This window comes from Sus scrofa, chromosome 4 (genome assembly GCF_000003025.6).
Source record: "Sus scrofa isolate TJ Tabasco breed Duroc chromosome 4, Sscrofa11.1, whole genome shotgun sequence".
Taxonomy (NCBI): domain Eukaryota; kingdom Metazoa; phylum Chordata; class Mammalia; order Artiodactyla; family Suidae; genus Sus; species Sus scrofa.
This window is the reverse complement of record NC_010446.5, coordinates 55,116,259-55,142,301: the sequence shown is the minus strand read 5'-3', so window position 1 is coordinate 55,142,301 and position 26,043 is coordinate 55,116,259. Positions and strand designations below refer to the sequence as shown.

General features: G+C 36.0%; 1 protein-coding gene across 5 annotated transcripts; it reads right to left on the bottom strand.

Annotated features, from left to right (window-relative positions):
* Positions 683–26,043, bottom strand: PMP2 (peripheral myelin protein 2). 5 transcript variants are annotated; one of them, XR_002343005.1, is made up of 7 exons: positions 25,867–26,007; positions 23,327–23,499; positions 22,773–22,874; positions 6,720–6,962; positions 3,611–3,783; positions 3,026–3,127; positions 683–1,704 (listed from the first exon to the last, which is right to left on the bottom strand). XR_002343005.1 is itself a non-coding variant. In XM_021088493.1 (6 exons), exons 3-6 carry the CDS (start codon positions 6,790–6,792, stop codon positions 1,654–1,656), a joined length of 399 nt encoding a protein of 132 aa, XP_020944152.1. In that variant the 5' UTR covers positions 6,793–6,962; positions 22,773–22,874; positions 23,327–23,442; the 3' UTR covers positions 683–1,653. The 5 variants fall into 5 exon arrangements, 4 of the variants coding, with proteins under 4 accessions (XP_020944152.1, NP_001171994.1, XP_020944151.1 ...); XM_021088493.1 differs by lacking the exon at positions 25,867–26,007 and having other exon boundaries at positions 23,327–23,442; XM_021088492.1 differs by lacking the exons at positions 683–1,704; positions 3,026–3,127; positions 3,611–3,783 and adding an exon at positions 16,540–16,575 and having other exon boundaries at positions 6,794–6,962; positions 25,867–26,043.

The window sequence follows — 26,043 nt, the reverse complement described above, 5'->3', positions numbered from 1 at the left end:
CTATAAGAAATATACTTCCTTCTCCTCTTTCTTTCTCTCTCCCAGGATGTATTCACAGATTCTTATTTACAATTTTCCTCTATTATATTCTTCTCAAACTGCCCCAGTTTTGGCCAACTGAGAGCACTTTGGCCAACTGATACTTTGCTGACATATCTCTATTGTTTTTTGGAACACCTCCTTACTTTCTGACATAACAAGATGGATCAGGCTTATGTTGTACCTACCCTTCTCTCATATCAGAATCAGCTATTTTCCCAAGGACCCATCATTCCTTTTCGTGGGGAATATATTAGACACCAAGTTCCAGGCACTGGGTGTACTTATTTCTACCGAGGTGTCTTTGCTTCTAAGCTCTTTAGGCTGATAGAGCTAAGAAATTTAAGCATGTGTATACACATATACACACACATATGAATTTATATCTATTCCGACCCACTGGCAAATGGTTCTTTCTTTCCTTCCCTCTGCCGAATTTGTGTGTTCCTTCTTCCAGGAGGAAAATTCTAGCTCCTAACAACATTAACACATCTTCTCATTTTCTCAATCATGTACTATATCAGAAATAGTTCTGTTACTTGGTTCCTTACTCCTGCCTGTCAAAAATCAATTAGACCCAGTAATTCCATGCCCAGTTATTTACACAAAAGAAAAGGAATGCATATTTCCACAAACAACCTTGTACAAGAATGTTTATAGTAGTTTTATTCATAGAAGCCAAAAACAGGAAATAGCTCAGTGGTCTTAAGAGAAGAATGGATAAACTGCAATATATTCACGTAATGGAATACTACTCAGCAATAAAGGGAGCAAAGTACTACTGCACGCAACCACATGGGTGAGTTTCAAAAACATAATGCCAAGTTTAAAAAAGGCAAGCAGAAAAGAACATATAACATGTAATTCCATTTATATGAAATGTGAGAGTAGGGAAAACTAATCTATAGCTATAGAAATGAAATCACGTCTTGCTTTTGTTGGAGCTGGGACAGGGCGGGGCATTGACTGGGAAGGAGCATGAGAAAACCTTCCGGGATTAGGGAGTGGTGCTATATCTTGAACAGGATGTGAATTATGTGGGTGCATGCACTTGTCAAATTGGATTGCACTCTATCTTTAGTATCTGTGCATTTCACTGTCTGTAAATTAACCTTCGTTTTTTAAATTGGCAGAAGTAGACTGCCTTTTGTAGCCCAATCTGGGGGTCTTCATTAGAAAACAGCTTCTACTTCTAGCTCGCCTCACTTGTGATCCTTCTCCGCTCGACCCTTCTGGACCCTGAAGACATTTGAGTTGGTGACCACAATCAATATATTTACTTCCTTTTACTATCCTATTACTTCCTTTTACTATCGTTTCAAATATGCAAAAGTACAACACAGGTTAGAACTCCACAGATAATTAAATGACATTATCCACTCCTGAGGTCTGGCTGATATACATACTTTAATCTTGAAAACAGCCAACAAGTACAAAGTGAAACTGTTTAACTAAAGTGAAACTGTTTAGATTAATCCTCAGTTTAGGTCTTTGCCTGTCAAATCTATTAAGACAAAAGCAAACAAACTGCAGTATAGTCAGGCCTTGCCAAGGGAAACAGCTGATTTCCAACATCAAATGATCAAATATCACTTCAATGAGGAAACAGTTTTCTCAGACCTTCTCATAAATTCTGGTGCACACCACATCCTTCATCTTACATTCCTTAAAAAAAGAGAAAGAGATTAATTGAGTATTGAAAATTAAAACTAGGAGACAGTAAATTTGTAATAATAACAGATATTAGAAGAAATGTCATAACATTAAACTCAAAAAGAAAACAAATTTTACTCTCCAAGAATTCAGAATCATTACCATTGAAATGAAGGAAACAGTTTTAAAGTTGATCTAAGTTAGAACAGAGTTTTTTTTTTAAGTGGCAAGTTTTTATGCATAATTTGCATAGATTTAAATCTATTAAAGTAATGTTTTTCTTTTCTTTTTCTTTCTTTCTTTTTTTTCCCCTCTTTTTAGGGCTGCACTCATGGCATATAGAGATTCCCAGGCTAAGGGTTCAATCAGAGCTGCAGCTGGCAGCCCACGCCACAGCCACAGCCACATCCACGCAGGATCCAAACCATGTCTGTGACCTACACCACAGCTCATGGCAATGATGAATCCTTAATGCACTGAGCAAGGCCAGGGAGTGAACCTGCATCTTCATGGATACTAGTCAGGTTCGTAAACCACTGAGTCATGACGGGAACTCCATAAAGTAGTGGTTTTCAAAACTATCTGCACATTTGCATTATCAGGGGAACATTTTAAAATACTGATGGCTTCTTCCCCCACCAAGAGATTTGCATTCAGTTGATCTGTGTTGAGGACCCCATATTAGTATTTATTTCCCATGTAAATCTGTTGTGCAGCCAGAGATAAGATCTTCTGTGCTAAAGAAAAAAACATTCACAGCACTGCATGAATCTACTTATAGTCAATGTATGTGTTGATTAGTATGAACAGAAGTAAGACTTTAAAAAGTTGTTAGAAGTCATCTCATATAATCTTTGTTTTCATTTTTATCTGCCACCTACAAGAGAGCTCTAAAAAGCTAAGCTTGAGTTATTGACATGATTTAGTCCAAGTTACATTGGATTCTTGAAAACAAAATTCTTAGATATCTACAAATATTCTACAATTGACACTTTCAAGATGAGTTCTACTTTTAAAATTTAAACTTGCTTTTCTCTTTGTGAGTCCAAAATAATGAGGTTTATCCATACTTTTTTTTACTATCATTTTCAAGTGTTGTTATTTCTAAAATAACAAATAGGTTTTGTCATTTCTAAATTCTTATATCTGAACTTGAAGTACATATAGATGAATCTTTGTAGTTCAAAAATCACCCAAACATTAACTCTGACTTTATTTCCAACCATTCTTATCCATTTGTATTCCAAAGAAAAAAGATTACCTTGAAAATAACATAACCAATTTCTCTGTTTAAATAGCATCTTGATGCATTTAGAAAAAAAATTGTTCTTACCACTACCATTTTTCCATCCACCAGCTTTCTCTTTATTGTTGTCTCTTTGCCATCCCATTTTTGTACTTGATTCAGCGAGCCTCTTGCCAAGGTTACAACGCTCTGCAAAGATAATTTCACATAATTGACTTATTTAGACTCTAAAGGATTAAAGAAACAGTTCATTCAGTTTTGAATCATTTTCTTTTCTTTTTTTGCGTGTGTGTCTTTTTAGGGCCACACTCATAGCATATGAAGTTTCCCAGGCTAGGGGTCGAATCAGAGCTGTAGCTGCTGGCCTATGCCACAGCCACAAAATTCGGGATCCGAGCTATGTCTGTGACCTACACCACAGCTCACAGCAATGCATGCTCCTTAACCCACTGAGTGAGGTCAGTGATCAAACCTGAGTCTTCATGGATACTAGTCAGATTCATTTCCGCTGAGCCACGACAGGAACTCCCTGAATCATTTTCCTAACATATTTCATAAGGCACATTCGTTTTCAAGAGAATGAGGTGGGCTACCCTTTTGAACACTAGCAAGATTAATTCTCTCCCAAAGCAGTAGACCAAACCTATTTTGAAGAAAAACAATGAAGTTTACCTTTGCTTTCCTATTGTCAGCTGTAGTTTCTTCAAATTCCTGGCCTAGCTTGAAGGAGATCTCTGTGTTTTTAAAGGTACTTTCAGTTCTTATAGTTATAATATCCCCTTTCTTGCTGATAATCACTCTGGGTTTGGCCAAATTTCCCAGTTTTCTGGTGGCTAATCCCACTCCTGAAAACCAAGAGAATGTTAGAATATTGTTGACTAAGAAAGCATTTACCTAAAGAGACTATGGGTTGCCACATCCTCCACTCAGCTGTGCCTCAGGTGTGTAGATGACAGGTTAATATCACTTACTGCCAAGTACTTCCTTCCATATTTCAGTATCTAATGGAAACCATGTCCACGCACTTGAATGTTTTGTTTTGTTATTACAAAGTACATCTGCAGATTTTAAAGATAAACGTGTCTAGCTGAAATAGTGCAAGTCATCTGCTTTTACCACATCCAATCCCATGCTCCATTAAAACCACTAATTACAGTTCTGAGTAAATCACTCCAGACTGTACATACAAATAATATAGATATATTTTATTTATTTATTATTTATTTATTTATTTATTTTTTAGGGCTGCACCACAGCATATAAAAGTTCCAAGGCTAGGGGTTGAAACAGAGCTGCATCCACCAGCCTATACCATAGCCACAGCAACGTGGGATCCGAGCCACATTTGTGACCTACAACGTAGATCATGCAAAGCCAGATTCTTAACCCACTGAGCAAGGCCAGGGATCAAACCTGTGTCCTCATGGATACTAGTTGAGTTTGTTAACTGCTGAGCCATGACAGGAACTCTTATCTTATAGATATATTTTAAATGAGAATATGACATGTACAAGTTGTTCCATGATTGTTTTTTTCTTTTTCTATTCTGGAAATAGAAAAGAACTCCCCCCACGTCCTTGGTACAATCTCACTTCTTTTTTCTTTTTCTTTTAACTCAATGAATTTTATTAAATTTGTAGTTGCACAACAATCATCACAACCCAATTTTATAACATTTCCATCCCAAACCCCCAGCCCATCCCTCCCAACCCCTGCAACCTGTCTCCTTTGGAAACCATAAGTTTTTTGAAGACTGTGACTCAGTATCTGCTCTGCAAAGAAGTTCATTTTATCCTTTTTTTAGGTTCCACATACAAGTGATAGTATAAGATGTTGGTGTCTCACTGTCTGACTAACTTCATTTAGCATGATAATTTCTAGGTCCATCCATGTTGCTGCAAATGCCATTATTTCTTTCCTTTTTATGGCTGGGTAATATTCCATCATGTATATGTACCACATCTTCTTTAACTACTCTGTCAATGAATATTTAGGTTGCTTCCGTATCTTGGCTATTGTATACAGTGTTGCAATGAACATTGGGGTACATGTATCTTTTTGAGTCATGGTTTTCTTTGGATAGATGCCCAGGAGTGGGACTCATTTAAAAAATTTTGTTTTGGCCCCTAAATCTATCTGTATCATGATCACAGATAAAGAAAATATTTTTTTAAATTTTCTGCTTTGGAAAACAAAACAAAATTAGGCCCTTAAGTATTATTACTCTAGCCACCCAAGATTATAGAAACAGATGGAAAAATAGAAATAGAAATACATCTGGAGTTCCAGTTGTGGCTCAGTGGTTAATGAAACTGAGTAGCAACCATGAGGTTGTGGGTTTGATCCCTGGCCTCACTCAGTGGTTTAAGGATGTGGCGTTGCTGTGAGCTGTGGTGTAGTTCACAGATTTGGCTTGGATCCTGCGTTGCTGTGGCTGTGACGTAGGCTGGCAGCTGTAGATCTGATTCGACCCCCAGCCTGGGAACCTCCATATGCCACATACACAGCCCTTAAAAAAAAAAAAAAAGACAAAAAAGAAAAGAAATAGAAATACATGAACAAAACTAGTTATGTATAAATATATATGTATAAGCATAGTTGCATATACATAAAGGAGTATGAAGAGTTAGAGCTAATAAAGAATTGTGAACTCTCTTCTAATTCTGATTAATCTTTTGTTATTTGGTATGATTAAGAACAATGTTTTTCAAACTAAACTTCTACAGTAGAGTCTAAAAATCTACATTTTACACCCCCCTTGGTGCCTTCATGCACACCAAAATTTGAAAATGACACAATTAGGGAGTCTTTCATTGAGACTTCCTTCTATTTTTCTTCTTTCTCAACTGTAAGAGGAACCCCATAAATCTAGCTAATCTTATACTATGGATCTATTCCCATAGGTTCTCATAGTTTTCAAGACAATGCGACATGATTTTGCTTATTTTATCTAAAAACGGAACCCTTCTCATAAGCTATCTAAACAGATAAATCTGCAGGAACTTGATAAGCATAGTAACCTAACAGAGTCACTGTCATCACTCTCTACTTATTTGTAGAGCTCTGGGTATTTCCAAAGACTCTTCTCACCTACTGTGCTCATACCCATGGACCATTCCCTAGAAATAGTATCAAATAAAAACTGATGTATCAATGACTAGACTTTCCATCTTCATCCACTGCTCCAACTCCAGGAAAATCTGATGTTAGTGTAAATGAGTTTGAATTCACTGCCACAACCCAATACTCTTTCTCTTGGTAACTTTCCTAAACTGTGAACATCCTTCTCTTTGAAGCACTTACTTTTTTTTTACAAACTCTCTATCACATAACTATGTAATAACAGACAACCTAGAGGTAGAGAGAAAACTTCTGGTTCAGCTGAACATCAAAATTTTAAATTGAGGTTTTCTATTAACTTTAGTATAGTCAACTTCTTATTTCATGTGCACCTTAGTTGTTAGAAAACTAACTTTCAGGAATGTCAGAGGATGGGTTGGCTAAGCTTCTATGATTTCTTTCTTCTGGAACCAAAACCCTATTGATATGAAATTGCCTTTGAAATCATCAGGAGTTCTATGCATCTATGTACTTCTTATCTGAGTTAAAATCTATTAAAATTACCACAAACAAACTGCAAATTAATTATCTATTGACACAACAGAAGATTAATCCCAGAAGAGGATTGTATTTTTAGCCCGAGCAAATTTTTTCAGACTCTTGGAAAAGGAGTTAGAAAGAAATAGTCTAAGTCATTAGAACAACAAAGAACATTTCTTACCCAGAGCTTTCATGTAATCATCAAAGTTCTCACTGGAGACAAGTTTCCAGGTACCTAGGAATTTGTTGCTCATTGTGATGGAAGAAAATTCAACACAGTGCTAAGTGAGATTCAGGAGACTCAAATGAGATGCCGAAGCTCTCAGAAGATTCTTTTCAAAGATGTCCAAAACATGTGACTCTTGCAGAGATCCAATGGGGAAAAGCAGTGTCAGGGCTAGGCGATGAATGGCTCTTCAATCATCTATTGGGACAAAAGAAAACCCCACATAATGTCTCCTTCAGCCTCCAAAAATGTTTATTAAAAATCAATGATAGTACAATTTGAACCTTCAACAAATTTTTGGTCCATCTTATATTTTGACAAAGTGCTTAGGTCCTTAATGCTTTGGAAGAAAGTCCATGAATTGAGTCCTCTACCAAATTACATTATATGAGCATCAATGAATGAATGTGTGTGTGTTTCAGCATCTTGCTCACTCTCCATCCTGAGTCTGCACAATTAAGAATTCTTATTGAAAGAGAAGAAAGAGGGGAAAATGTCCATGAGTATTGTGGCAACAGCCTCAAATATGTTGTGGGAGAGAAATGCAGGGGAACAGTGTGAGGAAGTATTGATAGGTAAGGGAGGCTTGGCATAGTTCGCATATCCAAGGCAGGCAGAGTAGGCGGACAATACGGTCAGTCTATTAGAGCAGAGCACAGAAATCGCATTCATGGGTGAACAAGAAGTAGCACTATAACACGCTCTTTGACCACAGCAAAGATTTTCATCTAAAAAAAAATAGGTCCAAAGTAAGCAGGTTCTTGGCTAATACAACTTTAAGTCCTTTAAAAGAAATCTACAGTTTCTTAAAAAGGAAGGATTTTATATAAAAATAAAACTAATGTATTTTGAGAGCACACAGTGGGCTAATCGCTATGCTAAGTGCTTAATATGGATTATTTCACTTAATCCTTTCAACAACTCTAAGAGTAAGGTACTATTATTTTTTAATTTTTTAAGTTTTATTGAAGTATAGTTGATTTACAAGGTTGTGATAATTTCTTCTGTATAACAAAATGATTAAATTTTACATATACACATATCCATTTTTGTTTGGATTCTTTTCCTACACAGATTATCACAGAATACTGGGTAGAGTGAGGTACTATTATTATATCCATCTTACTAATGAGAAAATTGAAGCTTGTAAAGGTTAGGTAACTTGCATCTAAAACTTTAATAAGGAGAGATAGAATTTAAACCTGGTATTGATTCTCAGTGCACAGATATTAGACCATTATCTTACATGGCTCCTGATACATATGTTGGAAGCTCTGGCTGAAGATCAGGCAATACTGACATCACCATGACTAGATAGAGACATGCATTTTTTTGCTAAAAAAGCAAGAGAAGTAAAAATTAAGAGATGAAGCATCCAGGTTATATGATACATCAGACTTCCACTTTTTGACCAGGGGGAGCAAATAGAAGACTATTTCAAATATAAATGTTGCTCTTGCTAATACCAAGTTGATGCCATACCCTTTCCTAGCAGGTTTCCCACATTGGCATTAATCCTGCCCTTGACACAACTTATTATTACTAGGCTTTATATATTTGGTACACTAGGCTTTATATATTTTGGTGCACTCCTCACAATAATGAAAATAACCCATTATCAATTTACTCATAACAAGTAGAATCACTGATCTCTAGTGTTTAGATTACCAATGTCATAGTTGTACCTAACAATGGCAGTTATGTGGTAAGGTTGTAAATAGAGTCAAAAATATAGAATTATACACAGTGGATCCAAGTGTCATCTTACGTTACCCGTGCCTGGATAACTCAAGGTAGGAATGAAATAGTGACTAGAAAAATTCTTAAGCTAATTATCTACCCAATCTTAGACCCAAGAAAATGTAAGTGAAGGCAGTACATTGTACTGGGATGAAGGAAACAGCTTTGAAAGAAAGGGCCATTGATTAGTGGATGTGTTGTTTTCTCATCCAAAATACTTAATAAAAATGAATAATGCTATGGCTTGTGTTTTCAAAAATTTAGGTGTTCTGCCTAAATCTATAAAGTACTCCCAAACCTTTCCACTTGAGCCAAGGAAGGACTCATTTAGGAGAGGTGTAGGAATTGTTAGCAGCCCTTATTTTGTATTTAGAAATAGCTATGAAGTTTAAAATACAAACTTTGAGCTATATATTGGTAAAGCTTATAAGTTTGAAGCATAGTTCGCATATCCAATGGAGGCAGAATTTTAAACAAAGAAAAAAAACTATATTTTAGGCTTGTAAGTAATGTACCAGAATTCTGAAATTGGCCAAAATGAAATTCTAAGGCCTATGTATGATTCAAAGGCACAGATCAAAGCAATGAGAGAGATACTGGCTTGAGACTTTAAGTCACTCCTAGGTAAGAAAGTAATCAGTATCCTAGTGAGAAATGATAAAAAATAAACATCAGAACCACATTATAATTAGACATATATACTTATGCTTGAACTAAAGATTCAAAAAATGGATTTAGCCTTTCTACACTTTGGGTTCACCTTTCATTGATTTGCTGACTGTATAAATTCTCAAGATTAAAGAAGCTACTTGAATCATACACCAGAAAGAACACCCAGAAGTCCAAAGAAAATGGACAAGGAAAGCTTGCTCTATACATGTCATGTATATATATCTTATATATTGTCATCAGGCTATACCAATTGTATATTTGCAAAAGCAATAATCATCCTGTAGCATAAGAACAAAGAATTCATGATCCTCCCCTTGAATGCCAAAGATCTGACTCCACTCCTTTCATTCTTTTACCTGCATAGGTATTGAGAGCCTACTAAGGGCTAGATACTCTTCAAGGTGCTGGTTAAACATCATTAAACAAAATTCCATGCCCTTGGGGAACTTATGTTTTATTCATTAGTGGATAAAAGCTTGAAGCAAGAAATTTTAATTCTAATGAGTCTGAAATTATTTGTAAAATAGAAGTGTTATGATAATAACTGGTAGGAGGAAAAAACACATAATATAACAGGAAACATAACAAATAAAAAATGGTCATTTAAAAAATTGGGGGGAGGAGTTCCTGTTGTGGCTCTGCAGTTAACGAATCTGACTGCAGGTTTGATCCCTGTCCTTGATCAGTGGGTTAAGGATCTGGAGTTGCTGTGAGATGTGGTGTAGGTTGCAGATGCAGCTTGGATCCTGTGTTGCTGCGGCTGTGGCATAGGCCAGAAACTACAGCTCCAATTCAACCCCTGGCCTGGGAACTGCCATATGCTATGGGTACAGCCCTAAAATGCAAATAAAATAAAGTAAAATAAAAAAATAAAAAATTGAGGGGAGTTACTATTGTGGCTCAGCAGTAATGAACTTGACTGGTATCCATGAGGATGCAGATTCCATCCCTGGCCTCTCTCAGTGAGTTGGGGATACAGCATTGCCATGTGCTTTGGTGTAGGTCACAGATGCAGCTCAGATCCCATGTTGCTGTGGCTGTGGTGTAGGCCTGCAACTGAGGCTCCATTTCAACCCCTAACTGGGAACTTCCATATGCCACAGGTGCAGCCCTAAAAAACAATATCTAACTAACTAACTAAATAATTGACAAAATAGAAATAAAACATAATTTTTATTTCCTTATGATAGATGAGAAAAGTAAACTAACTATCCAACTATGATATCTAGAAAGAAATTAACAATATTTTTAAGATTCTTCAAGATATAAAAGATTTTTAAAAGGCAGAGAAAAGTTAAGGGTTTAGGACTTGGGCAAAAGAAGAAAATCGGTGAAACAGGCTCCATATTTAGGTCTGATGCCCTTCTAGGAATCTGTGAATTGCAAGAGGCAGATGAGAGACCAAATTTGAAAGATGTTTATGACAATATTGCAAGAATAATGGAAGAGTGAGGGAGAGTCCTGATTAATCATGATTTTAGTTTGGGACTTTGAAAGGCTGGAACAGAAGAGAAAAGAAGAACAAGAAATAGATTTGTGTTAACATCAGTGAAATTCTTAAAATTGGTTTTGTGTGATCTGGGAAAGCTAGTAAAGTTACCAGTCAGAAATAAATATAAACACTCTCCCCAAAAGTGATAATGTCATCATAGGGCTAAACTTATTTCTATAAATTTTCATATATAGTGCTAATCAAAATTAAATAACAAAAAAGATAGGAAAATATGCTCAAACAACCAAAGAAAAAATGAAAAACAGAAATAGATGATCCACAGACAAGATGTTAATAAAACAAAAACAAGCATATTACAGAAAATATTATTAATTCAAAAGTTTTTAAAGGCTAATAAAATTGACAAACTTATCGAGATGGATTTAAAAATAGAGAAGGCAAAGTTTATTAATTGCAGGTATATCAATATACACTATTAGAAAGATCATAAGAAATATTATGAACTCTTCATGCCAATAAATTTGAAAATTTAAAAGAAATGTGTAAATTCCTTGGAAAACAAAGTTTACCAAAAATATGCAAGAAGTCAAAATGTGAATACTCCCAAATCTATTGACATTGAATCTATAAATAAAACTTTTCCCACAGAGGTACTCCAAGTCTGTAAGCTTTAACAATGAATTCTTACAAATATTTAAGGAAAAAAATTACACCAATCTTACACAAAAGTTCCCACAGATTAGAAAAGAAGGTACTAATTTCCACCTTGCTTCCAGCAAGGTGTTTGCACATACAGTTCCCTTTTCCTGGAATGTTTAACCACTCCCATACAGTTTAACTCTCAGCTCAATTATACTTTCCTACCTTTGTTGACATCCTTTAGATTCAACTCAGTCATCTGTACTAACCTTTTATAGTATATCCTCATTTTATAGTTACTGAAGTTAACAGACGTAAAAGAAAAAATGAACAATAATACAGTAATAGTAGGAGACTTTAACATCCCACTTACATCAATGGACAGATCATCCAAACAAAAAAATCAATAAGGTAACTGTGTTCTTAAAAGATGTTAAACCAGTTGGACTTAATAGCTATCTACAAGACATTCTATCCAAAAACAGCAGAATACACTTTTTTTATTCAAATGCACATGGAACTTTATCCAGGCTAGAGCACATGTTAGGCTACAAAACAAATTAAAGGGGATAGAAATCAAGCATTTTTTCTAACACAGTGGTATTAAACTGGAAATCAATTACAGAAAAAAAAATGGAAAAAGAACAAACACATAGAGACTTAACAACGCTATTTAAAAAAAAAACATTAGATCAATGAAAAAACAAAAGATGAAATCAGAAAATGCCTCAAGACAAATGTAAACACAATACTTCAAAATCTATGGAATGCAGCAAAAGCAGATCTAAGAAATAATTTTATAGTGATATAGGCCTACCTCAAGAAACAAGAAAAATCTCAAATAAGCTACTCAAACTGCCTGAAAAATTAGAAAAAGAAGCATAAACAAAGCCCAAAATCATAAGAATGAAGGAAATAATAAAGATAAGAAAGGAAATAAAAAAATAGAAATCAAAAAACAATAGGAAAGATCAATGAAACTGAGAGCTTGGTTTTTGAAAAGCCTTTTTTTTTAAATTGATAAATATTTAGCCAGGCTCAACAAGAAGAAAAGAGAGAGTTACAAATAAACAAAATAAGAAATGAAAGAGGAAAAATAACTGATACCACAAAGATACAAAAAAATTATAAGAGAACACTACAAAGATTTATATGGCAACAAATTGGACAATGTGGAACAAATAGATAAAGTCTTAGAAACATTCAACCTTCTAAGACTGAATCAAGAGGAAATAATTTGAACAGACCAATCACCAGTCCTGATAGTGAATTTAGAATTTAAAAAAAAAACCTCCTAGCAAACAAAAACCCAGTACTGGATGGCTTCATAGGGAATAGGGGAATTCTACCAAACATATAAAAAGGAATTATTACCTATCCTTCTCAAACTATTCCAAAAAACATTGAAGACAAGGAGGAAACACTCCCATATTCACTCTACGAAGCTACCATTATCCTGATAAAAAAAAAATCAGATAAAAACACTACCAAAAAAAAAAAAGAAAAGAAAATTACAGGCCAGTATCTTTGATAAATGTATATGCAAAAATGCTCAACAAAGCATTAGCAAACTGAATTAAACAATACCTGAAAAGGATCATACCTCATGATCAAGTTGAATTTATTCCTGTGATACAGGATGGTTCAATATTCACAAATCAATCAATTCGATACATCACGTTAACAAAAGGAAGGATAAAATAATATTCATTACACAATAGATGGAGAAAAATTATTTGACAAAATACAACATTCATTCATGGAAAAAACTCTCAGCAAAGTGGGTATAGAGGGAACATATCTCAATATGATATAGGCCATTTGTAACAAGCCTACAGCCAATATTAAAATCAATGATGAAAAACTGAAAGCCTTTCCTCTAAATTTAGAAACACAAGGATGCTTACTCTTGCCATTTCCATTTAACATAGTTTTGGAAGTTCTAGCCACAGCAATCAGACAGAAGAAATAAAAGGCATCCCAATGTGAAAAGCAGAAGTAAAACTATCACCATTTGCAGATGACATGATACTATATACAGAAATCCTAAAATCTCTGTATTAGAACTAATAATGAATTCAGCAAAGCCACAGTATAGATTAACACAATTAGAATAAGAGAATTCAGCAAAGCCACAGTATAGATTAACATACAGAAATCTGTCGCATTTCTCTACACTAGACATGAACTATCAGAAAAAGAAAATTTAAAAATCCCATTTAAAACTGCATCAAAAACATATCTAGAAATAAACACCAAGAAGCTGAAAGACCTATACTCTGAAAACTATAAAACATTGATGAAAGAAATTGAAGGCAATACAAAGAAATGAAAATGTATCCTGTGGCTCTTTGATTGGAAGAATTAATATTGTCAAAACAGCAATATTATCCCAAGCAATCTATGATATAATGCAACCACTATCAAAATACCCATGACAGTTTTCACAGAACTAGAATAAACTACCCTAAAATGCATATGGAAAAACAAATGACCCCTAATTATCCAAAGCAATCCTGAGAAAAAAGAACAAAGTTGAAGGTATCACCCACCCAGACTTCAGACTATACTAAAAGCTATGGTAATTAAAACAGTATGGTACTGGCACCAAATAGACATGTAAATCAATGGAACAGAAGGAAGAGCCCAGCAACAAACCCAGACAACTATAGTCAATTAATCTATGACAAAGGAGATAAGTACAATGGAGAAAAGACAGTCTCATGAACAAGTGGCACTGGGAAAACCAGAAGGCTACATGTAAAACACTGAAATTAGAACATCTTGGGAGTTCCCGTCATGGTGTAGTGTTTAACGAATCCGACTAGAGGTTGTGGGTTTGATCCCTGGCCTTGCTCAGTGAGTTAACGATCCAGCGTTGCCATTGGCTCTGGTGTAGGCTGGTGTGGGATTGGTGTAGGTTGCAGACACGGCTCAGATCCTGCGTTGCTGTGGCTCTGGTGTAGGCTGGAGGCTACAGCTCCTATTAGACTTCTAGCCTGGGAACCTCCATATGCCATGGGAGTGGCTCAAGAAAAGGCAAAAAGACAAAAAAAAAAAAAGAACATCTCCTCACATCCTCACATATAGAAGAATAATCAAAATGTATTAAAGACCTAAATGTACAACCGAAACCATAAAACTCCTAGAAGAGAACAGAGACAGAACACACTTCGACATAAATCAAATAATATTATTTTGGATATGTGGATCTGTCTCCTAAGGCAAAAAAAAAAATAAAAGCAAAAATAAACAAGTGGGATCTAATTAAACACAAAAGCTTTTAAATGACCAAAGAAACCATGGACAAAATGAAAAAACCTACAACATGGGAGAAAATATTTGCAAATGATATGACTGATAAGGGGTTAATGTTGAAAATATATAAACAACTAAAAAAAAAAACAAATTAAAAAATGTGTAGAAGAGCTGAATAGACAGTCTTCCAAAGAAGACATACAGATTGATAACAAGCACAGGAAAATATGCCCAACATAACTATTATCAGAGAAATGCAAATCAAAACCGTAATGAGGTATCACCTCACATATCAGAATGGCTATCATCAAAAAGAACACAAATAACAAATGTTGGAGAGGATGTGGAGAAAAGGGAACACTTGCACACTGTTGGCAGGGATATAAGTTTCTGCAGCCACTGTGGAAAACTATGGAATTCCTCAAAAAACAAGAAATAGAACTACCATATGATCTAGCAATTCAATTCCCGTGTTTATATATCTGGAAAAAACAAAAATACTAATTCAAAAAGATATATGTACCCTAATAATTATAGAAGCATTATTTACAATAGCCAAGATATGGAAGCAACCCAAGTTTCCCTCTATAGACAAATACATAAAGAAGAGGTGATCATGTATAATGGAATACTACTCTGCCATAAAAAAGAATTAGACTCTGCCATTTGCAGCAATGTGGATAGACTTAGAGAATATTATACTAAGTGAAAAAGGCAGACAAATGAATACTGTATGATATCACTTCTATGTAGAATCTAAAAATAATATAAATGAATGCATATAGCAAAACAGAAATAGACTCATAGATATGGGAAACAAATCAGTGGTTACCACTAGGGAGAGGGAAGCAGGGAAGCGCATGTTAGGGTATGGGATTAAGAGATACAAGCTACTTTGTATAAAGTAGGTAAGCAACAAGGATATATTATTTAGCACAGGATATATTATTACAGCCATTATCTTGTAATAACTTTTAATGGAGTATAATCTGTAAAATACCAAATCACTATGCTGTACACCTGAAACTAATATAATTTTGTAAATCAACCATTTAAAAATAACCACTCCCACATGGTTAATCCTTAACTCTCAGCTCAATCATTCTTTTCCACCTTTGAGGTTATATCCTTTAGATTCCAGTTAAATCATCTTTCTTATTTTCTAGTATAACCTTATTTAACAGTTATTACAATTAATTAAAAAGTTAATTTTTATTAACTTTAGACATCATTTAATTAATATGTATGTCATCCATCAAAGTCGTAATTCCATGTATGTGGGAACATGTGATTTTGCTCACATAATATTCCAAGTACATAACATCATGCATGTATACACTAGGTAATCATTTGTTAATTACCTGAATGAAGAAAACGTAAATTTTCTACTTATGAGGGGTTTATTTGCATTAAATAATATATCAAATATGAAAGCATCTAAAATTTGTGCTTGTAATCAATAACAGGATTCTCCTAAACTTCTTTCCTCCTCTCCCATCCTTCTCTTCCTTTCCTTTTTCATACCCTCTGGAGGCATGAGAGCAAGGCTTTGAGTTACATCTAAGTGTAAAACTTAGTTGTAGTGCCCATTCCTTCACCGGATCATTCTTTTGGTCAGTCATAAAAGCAGGTAGTTCTTTCCATATTCACAATGACATGATCTTATTACAACACTAGGAAAGTGCATATAAGATAATTCCAGGATTCATCACACATATTTTCACCTGCATGCATGCAGATAATTGATCAACACCAATTTCTTGAACTGTAGCAGCACTGGAGATAACATGGTGAATGAAATGGCAACACTTCTTGCCCTCATGGGAGCTTATACTCCAGTTAGAAAGACATAGGTTAATCAGTCATTCAGATATTTTAGAAAATCCAATTATTTCTTATCATTTGCAGGTGGAGACAGTAGATGACATTAAAGAGCCAATGAACCATTTCTATGTAGAAAGATACATTTTGGGATTTCTTAGACACTAGATGCCCTGAGACCAATGATCTTACCTTCACCACTAGGACATCTCGTGCTCCCCTTGGTATCTGTTTGACAGAAGGTGACAATGGTACTTCAGGGTTGATAACTTCCTCTTTCATGTTTCAGATAAACGCTTTTCTCTCATCTTGAAAATGCTGAGATTAAAGTTGCTTTCTTAATGCAAACTGTTTCCTGGGGGTTTCTCAGCCACCAGTGAATGTTTGATCTTTTGGTTACTATGGGGACAACTGCATTTATGCAGTCCAAAGGAAGTTAACAGCTTTTCTTTTGCTGAATGCCAAGAAATAGAGGGAAGAAATAGCTTGTGATTCCTCCAAACAATGTAATTAGCTTCGTCTTTACTAGACTTGACCTTTTTGCATATGCGGCCTCTTTTACAAAAACTACTCTAAGATTTTATGTCATTACTCCTAATAGAATACTTGAGAACTGAAGTTACTCATTCCCTGGGGATGGAACCAAAGAGAGAATTTCTGCATTTCAGTGTCTTTCTCTAGTTATTACGGCATATACTGAGCTAGCCACAGTTTTTTCTACTTCATTTACATTTCCTCTTAAAGAGAATGTGGTAATAACAACAACATTAAAGCAGCCCATATTTTCTAGGCATTAGCACAAAGATCCTTAGGAAACACTCTTTAGGACTCAGCTATCTGCTCCCTTATAGCCTATGGGAGAAGGAATCTCTTAAAAATAATTCATTTGCAGAACATAGTGAAAAATGTATGTGGAGTTCCCTGGTGGACTAGAAGTTAAGGATCCAGTGTTATCACTTCTGTGGGGTGGGTTTGATCTCTCACCTGGGAACTTCCATATGCCACAGGCACAGTCAAAAAAAAGAAGAATGTGTGTGTGTGTGTGTGTGTGTGTGTGTGTGTGTTTGTGTGTGTGCGCGCGCATAGCTTTCTTTCATAAGGAAAAAATATAAACTCATAAAAATTCAGGTAGTTTTCTAATCATGGGTTATGATGCCTACTTTATTTCCTACTTTGTTTCCTTGATTATGTTTTACAAAATGTTTCCAATACTTGCGATAGTATAAAGGCTTTGATGGAAAATGTGATTTATGGGAGTTTCCACTGTGGCTCAGGGGAAACGAATCTGACTCGTATCCATGAGGATGAGGGTTCGATGCCTGACCTCGCTCAGAAGGTTAAGGATCCAGTGTTGCCATTGCTGTGAGTTATGGTGTAGGTCGCAGACTCTGCTTGGATCCCTATGCTGTGGCTATAGCATAGGCTGGCAGCTGTGGCTCTGATTGGACACCTAGCCTGGGAACTTCCATGTACCTCGAGTGTGGCCCTAAAAAACAAACAAACAAAACATGTGATTTACATATTTATATATGTAACACACATGTGTAAACACATATTTCAAACTACGTAAAGTTAGATCTGAGAATCAATTAAAGTCATGTTTAAGCTGTACTTTTATTTATTCATGCCAACCCATTCCTTCCTTCATTTGAAGACAAGTGTTGTAGATAAATTCTAGCCTATAATATTCTCATGCCTGGGGATACACAGTGAAAATGCAGTCTATTAAATGGCACCTTGACTCAGAGTAATGCTAGCTGCCATCATTGCTAATACTTCAGTGACTTGATCCAGAAATTTATTTCTTGCTCCCTGTCCAGTCCACAGTAGATGATCCTGGTCTATGGTCAGATTTCTCCGTGAGGTGACTCAGAGGCTTTGGGTCCATTTTCTCATGCCTACACAATCCTTCAGATTTCAGAGTCATCTCTTCCAAACAGTTAAGGGTTGAGAAAGAAGAAAAGGTAGCACTTGCCTCTTTAGTCTTTTGATTCCAAAGTAGCACACCTCACTTCCACTCAGACTCCAATGCAGGAAATAGTCATGTGGCCCCACGGAGTCAGGGGAGGGACTGAGCAGCGCCTGGCCGGCAGACTCTTCTCAATGCCAACGCTATGCTATGGAAGGGCGAGTCCATATTTCTCCTAGGCAATTAGCTATCTCTGTTGCATTCCAATCTTGGTGCAGAGTCTTGACATTATATTTTAATGTACAAAGATAGAATGTTATAATGAACTTGGAGTAAGTTCTGGTCTAGCTTTACCACTTGCCAAACAGATGACATTTGGGTTGCAGTTTTATCACCTGTAATATGTTAATTATTCTGAGAACCAAAAAAGAAAACTTCTGTGAAATTGATTTGTGACTTATGTATTGAAACCTAAACTGTTTTACAAAGTAAATCAGAATCCATTTTCTCCAAAGCCCACTTCTAACTGATTAGTTGGGTCAAGAACCTGCCTACCTCTGCTGCCACACTCTTCTGATCTAACTTGTTGTTCTGCCCGCTGTTTTAGTTCACATGCCTTTCCATTGTTCCTATTCTTTGCATTTTAATCTCCTTAAACTCTGGAACGGGAATGTGGGGAATATGACATATGAAGGATTCCTTGTGCTGGTCCATTGTACAATGTCTCACTTACCCTAATCACAACGCTGTGAAGTAGACAGTCTCCGTTTTGCAAAGGAAAGAGCTAAAGGGGGGAAGTAACTCCTGCAGCTGTCAGATGGCAGAAGCAGGATTCATGCCCTGCTCTGCCTGGTTCTTGAATCCCATTCGTTCTACTTCCCTGAAATGTGCCTCTGGGGCAGCAGACACTTCCTGTTTTATAATGGAGCTGGTGGTTAGATGCTTCTTTCCCACCTTGTCCCTTTCTAAAAATTACATAGGATCTAGATACCAAACTTCAAAGTGGATGGACTCTATTTTTCCATAAATATTTAAAATAATGCAGCAAGTTAAAGATCCAAGCATTGTCACCACAGTGGTTCGGGTTGCTGCTGTTATGAAGGTTTGATCCCTGGCCCAGCATCTTCTGCATGCTGAGAGTGTGGCCAAAAACATACTAATAAAATAGTAAGGATCTGTAACTTAATGACTTTTTATGTCCTGATACTTCATCCTAAATTTCCATCTGTTTTCTGTTACTATCTTCACAATAGTCAGTTGCCTTTTAATAACCATTTTTAAAAAGCATGTTCTTTTACACTTATTGAACTTTTGTGCAAAAACATGAAATTTAAATACATTAAGTATATTCAAAACAAATTATTTTTGTTACGGTTTACAAAATAGTATTGGGTAGCAAAAAAAAGAAACGGAGTGAATTGTTCTTTGGTAACAGTATTGATCTTGGTTTTAGTATGATTGATCTTTGGATAATTAATACTTTCCTGTAAACTTCAGTGTGGATTTAAAATGTAATCATTTACTACTAAGTTATTCAGTCAAAAAATATTCAAAAATAAAATATATCTTCCTTTGTGGTTTATAAAAGCTACTTTCACTTCCTCTATTTCTAATCCTTTTGGAAAGTAAATAAATAATGGACTTTTATTGCTCAGTAATGAAAAGTGTGATTGTTAACCTTTTTCTATAACTCCAGTACACTTGACAAATATGACGTGTTATTTACTTATAGACCCATAATGACTTTTAAAGGTAAGTCAGATATACCAGGAGATGGATCATGTGAATATCCTTAGTAAAGACCAGGAATTCTAAGTATAAACTTCAATGGATTATTTTCTTGCAGAAATTTTGACACGATTTGACTGAGAACAAAACTAAAGGCAATAGTGTTTCAAGAGGCCTCTGCCCCTGTAACATTAAAAGGCAATTGTGGGGAGTTCCCATTGTGGTGCAGTGGAAACAAATCCGACTAGTATCCATGACGATGCTCACTCTGTGGGTCAGGGATCCGGCACTGCCGTGAGCTGTGGTATAGGTCAGAGACGCGGCTCGGATCCCATGTTGCTGTGGCTATGGTGTAGGCTGGCACCTGTATCTCCAATTCAACACCCTAGTCTGGGAACTTCCATATGCCGTGGGTGTGGCCTTAAAAAAAAAAAAAAGCGAATTGTGAACTCCATGTCTAACTCATTGCTGTTGGCTATCACCTAATACAGTATTAAACAAACAATGTTCACTGTGTGAGAACTTGATGAATGAATAATTTCCTCAGGACAAGTATATTTGATTCTACCTGCGAAAGATTCCACATCAGGACTTATTTCTCATTTAGGCTGTCTGTGCTTTGACTTGTGACATTTATGAGAGGCGGAATAAGTCTCGAACATTCAGAACTATAATATTAGTGAAGCCAAAGATTGAAATGAGTAAGTGCCTAGTGCTTTTTAGAATAGTCTCTCCCTGATCTGAGTTGCCACTAAAGTGCTGTTGTCCAGCCCCAGCGCAGAAACCATCATCTGATGAAGGAAACCTTAACCTGTACTTCCCTTTGTGCACCAGACACTATCCTGGGGATGTGGGGTGGGGGGTAGCTTCTTTGAACACAGGTACATTTTGTATACATGTGAGTCCTCCAGGAAGGACAGAGACACATCACGGGGCCAGGACGGGGAGTTAGGGTGGGGATGACTGTCATTGCCCACATCTGGCAGTTGTATGGCCACTACCAAGCCCATGACTTCAGGTACAAAACTCTACACTCAGAGGTTTTCAGGGTTTAATGTGACAACTCTGGTTACTTTCCTTCACCAATAATTCAGTTCTTGTCCTAATCCCATGCCCAATCCTTTTATATATTACCCTCCAATTTCATCCTTACTAAGGTGAGCACACCCCCAGTTTGCCTAGGGCGGTCCAAGTTTATACTTGTTGTCCAGGTGTAATTTTCTTTCTTTCTTTTTTTTTTTTTTTTTTTTTTTTTGCCTTTTCTTTTAGGGCGGCATCTGGAGGTTCCCAGGCTAGGGTTCGAATCAGAGCTGCAGTGGCCAGCCTACGCCACAGCCACAGCAACACCAGATCTGAGACATAGCTGCGACCTACACCACAGCTCATGGCAATGCCAGATCCTTAACCCCACTGAGCAAGACCAGGAATCCAACCCACGTCCTCATGGATACTAGTCGGGTTCGTTTCTGCTGAGTCACAGTGGGAATTCCCAGGTATAATTTTGATAGTGCCTCTTTCCACTTTTCACCTCTTACCCATTTCAGAGGACCAATTATATGGACAGTCTACTTTAGCACATATTAAACACTACTACCCTCAGACATTATTTTTGAGCAACTACCATTTAGATGGCAACATGATATTTACATAATTCTTTATTTTACATAATGTAAAAGCTAACTTTAACTTTACCTATATGACTCTAAGCTTTTCTCTAAGATCTGAGAGTATTTCCAGGGAACAGTAATTGATAAAATTATTAAAGGACTTTGCATAGCTCTAACAATTTTAAAAGATTTTATGGAGAAGTTAGACATTTATGGCTTTAAATGTTCTTCTATAATAATTCAAGCACAATGTACAAGGTCCAGTCTCTATTGCATAGTCTACCTTGCTCCATCTCCCTCTCTCTCATCTATCTTCTATCTATCTATCCAATTTCTTTCTTTCTTTCTTTCTTTTTTCTTTCTTTCTGTCTGTCTGTCTGTCTGTCTTTCTTTCTTTCTTTCTTTCTTTCTTTCTTTCTTTCTTTCTTTCTTTCTTTCTTTCTTTCTTTCTATCTATCTACCTACCTACCTACCTATCATCTATCTAGCCTATCTACTTTACACAGGGCCAGTTTTCTGCAAAAATTAAAAAAATAAAATTAAACAGCTACATTGGTTTTCAGCATCTGTGTTGCCCAAAGTGGGTTACAAAGATTAGAATGTATCCCCTATTCAAGGTCCCATGAATTTCAACAGAGCATCCTTTGACAGAATGTCTTAACCTAAATGGAATGGATCCACTGGGGGAAAATCAATGGCTGCAGTTAGGTGTGCAAAGATAAAGGGCACTTTGGTGATGTTACAATCACAATAGACAAGTGGCTTCTTGTTTCACCAGTTTATCAGATCATCCCTAATCCTCAACACTACAAAGATCCAAAACTGCACTTAATTTGGTTTATTGAGCAAATTTAAGTTGAGCAATTTTCTTTTAATCACTGGCTCTGAGCATATCCTCTTCAAGTCTGTTTCCTGTTAGTGAACGAGTTTTCACTGATGCAGACACTTTCTTCATACCTTTTCGTACACTCGAGTGCTGACAATATTGTTCATGGTATATTCCTAAAAGCAAAGAGGGATCTAGTAGAGTTGGTACATTACAGGTTAATCTTCTTCCACCCCTCTTTCCCCAGATCCTCTATTCAGGATGCAAAACAATTAAGTAACTTGAAAGGCCTGTCTCAAATAGGAACATCTAAAAAAAAAATAAAAAAAAAACCCTGAATTTAGAGAAAACTCACCACTACCATTTTCCCATCTACAATTTGTCTTCTGATTGTTGTCTCTTTGCCGAGCCATTTTTGGACATGAATCATGGACCCACCGTCTAAGGTTATGATGCTCTATAAATGCAGAAAGGAATCAGAAACAGCAAGTCACTGAATTCTAATCTACACAAAATGAGACATCTACCTTTTAACTTTGATTTTGAAATTCCTTTCTCCAAAATTCTCACATTAATTCTTGTCATAATTTAATACCATCAAGCTAAGGGAGTCTCAAGAGATTATGCAATCAATACTTTTCTCCCCCAGGAGAGAAACAGCTAAACTATTTGTGAATAATGTTCTACATGTTCTTTTATCCAATGATAAAGAGAGATCAGAAAAACAGTGAAAACATGTTGAAGTTTTTGGCCCTGAATCATTTGCAAAAGAATTGACTTTAAAGATGTACAATATTAATTAACAAAACAAGACCAGACAGACTTGATGATTAATTAAATTAGAATAAACCATGCCTAATCCCCTTCTAGTGTTTTCCTGAGTATGCACCAGGAAGATTTAGTTCTTACTTTCACTTTCCGGTTGTCTGCTGTGGTTTCGTCAAATTCTTCCCCCAGCTTGAAGGTGATCTCTGTGTTCTTGAAAGAGCTTTCTGTTTTGATGTTAACATTATCCCCATGGGCACTGATACGGATTCTGGGTTTTGCTAACCCCGCAAGGTTCCGGAGGGTAGCGCTCACTCCTGAAGGCAGAGAAAACACAATCTTCTAAAGAAGCTTAGGAAGAAGGGCTGGCAATTGTTTTGGAAAGTAATTTAAGAAGAATGCATTCTCCCCCCCATTGAAGTTTTGATTAATATGCCATATTTTCTTCAGTGCTCTTGGTGATAGCTAGACTGAGCCAGACCTCCGCATCAGAAGGTATGCCTAGTAATTATACTTGACATTTTGAAAAGCTAAATTCACTTCTTGAGACAATTGTGCTTCACCTGAAATCTTTGAGACCCTTGTACTTCCTTTAAAATGTATATTTGTACAGTGTCTTTCAATCTTGTCTGTACTTTACTACATGAAATATTACCACAACAGCGCAGGGTGTGTTATCCTCATTTTAGAGATGAGAACACCAAGTCCCAGAGAGGCAGAGAGGTTTATTTTAGGTGATGTATCTGGTAATTATTGGAGCTGGAATTCAAACACAGTTTTTATTTTTAATTGTCCAAGAATTTTAACACACTTTTTTTTCTTAAAAAAAAAAAAGAAATGCAGTTTTCATTTTCATCTAATCTACTCTGTCTATGATTTATTATAAAGTCCAAGCTTCACTCGTATTTGCAGATAAAATTCAGAGCTGACCATGTAAAGAGGAGGTAGGAAACTGGACAGTTTGGCTGAGAGCCTGGCCGTGTTGTTCAGGTTGGGGACAGTCCACTGCTGAACTTGACTCAGAGTAGGTGGGCAGAAGGGCTGACTCCCATCTCTGAGTATTGATATAGAACTCAATTTTACACTCATTCTTGGGCTGACTACAGAGAAGCAGTGTTATCTGTGGGTGACAGAAGAGTGAGAAATAACGTGGCCAAAACCCCGGGCTCCAACACTGCCACTTGTTAGGTTGGCCATGGTATTTCCCTTTGGTAACTTTCAGCTTTCTGAACAGTTAAGTGTGGATAACTATGGTACTCACCTCAGAGTCATGTTGAGAGAGTAAATGATGGGACTTAGCCTGGTAGAATCAGATAGTAAGTGCTCAGCTGTTATTCTCTCTTGCATTCTGCTGAAGCCCACCTTCCAATCAAAACATGGCTACTTTTGCCAAAGCCCCACGTTTCTTCGATGCCTCCAAACTCATTTAATTATTTATTATTTTAAAAAGTGTTTTTAACTAAAAAAAAATGGTCTATAAATCCATGAAGAGATAGGGAATTATATTTTTTATTACTTCCTGAGAGAGTTTATACTAAATAAAAAGGAACACATGTTGTATTATGAGCTCATTGACTTCTGATTATGTATTGATCAATTTCGTCAAGTTTAAAAAAAGTAAGATTAAAAAATTCTTGACTTAATATACAATTGATTAGAAGGGGGATTCTCTGAGTTAAATATTTTAAATTATTTAATTAAATATTAAATAAGGTTCTTCTAGCTTTAGTAAATGATTGTTTAGTTATTACAGCTCTGAGTTATCATCAATAATGTTTATTCAATTGAATAGGAACCAAAGCATGCATGCAGTTTATGCTTTTGAGAAATATCCAATAGTGAGAAATTCCTTGAGTAAAAATGTTCTAATTTTCTAATAAAACATTTGAAATTCTTCCATATAATATTTTTAAATATCTCCCACATGTGTCAGAACTGTAAAAATTAACCAACTAGAAATTTTGTTTGTTGCTATTGCTCTTTTTAAGTTATAACTTAAAGAAAACTTTGAGGGAGTTCCTGTTGTGGCGCAGTAGAAATGAATCTGACTAAGAACCATGAGGTTGCGGGTTCAATCCCTGGCCTTGCTCAGTGGGTTAAGGATCTGGCATTGCCATGAGCTGTGGTGTAGGTTGCAGATGTGGCTCAGATCTGGCATCGATGTGACTGAGGTATAGGCCAGCAGCTGTAGCTCCAATTGGACCCTTATCCTGGGAACCTCCATATGCCGTGGGTGTGGCCCTAAAAAGACAAAAGAAAAAAAAAAAGAAAACTTTGAAACAAATTGAGTTGATAAATTTAATTACAGATAGGTATTACTGTCTATAAGTGTGAAGCTGGAAAGACCTATTTAATGAAATGACCACGCTAAAAAAAAAAAGACTCTCATAAGAGTAGGATGAAGTATTTTCTAAAAGGATAAATTATTTAACTATATGAATAATAACTAGAAGGAAGTATCTGTGAGCCTAGTATTCCAAATAGAGATAAACATGAGTAATAAAAAAAGTAAAAGTAGACATAAACTTTGTTAACCTCACTTGAATATACCCTGGAATCACAAAAAAAAAAAAAAAAAAAAAGAGAGAGAGAGAAAAGTGTAGAAAAATTTATTGTAATGTACAAACCCAACCGCATCACAAAATGCATTACCAGTTTTTGAATATTGTAGTGGTATTTCTCACCTAACTCTTTCATATATTCTTCAAAATTTTCACTGGATACCAGCTTCCAGGTTCCCAGGAAATGCTCAATCATGATGAAAGCTTGCTAAGAAGAGGTTCTCACAACCAAAAGTCAAAGAAACTTAGGCAATACTTTGCTAGCAGTATCTTAATTTAAAAGGCATCTTTATCATGTGA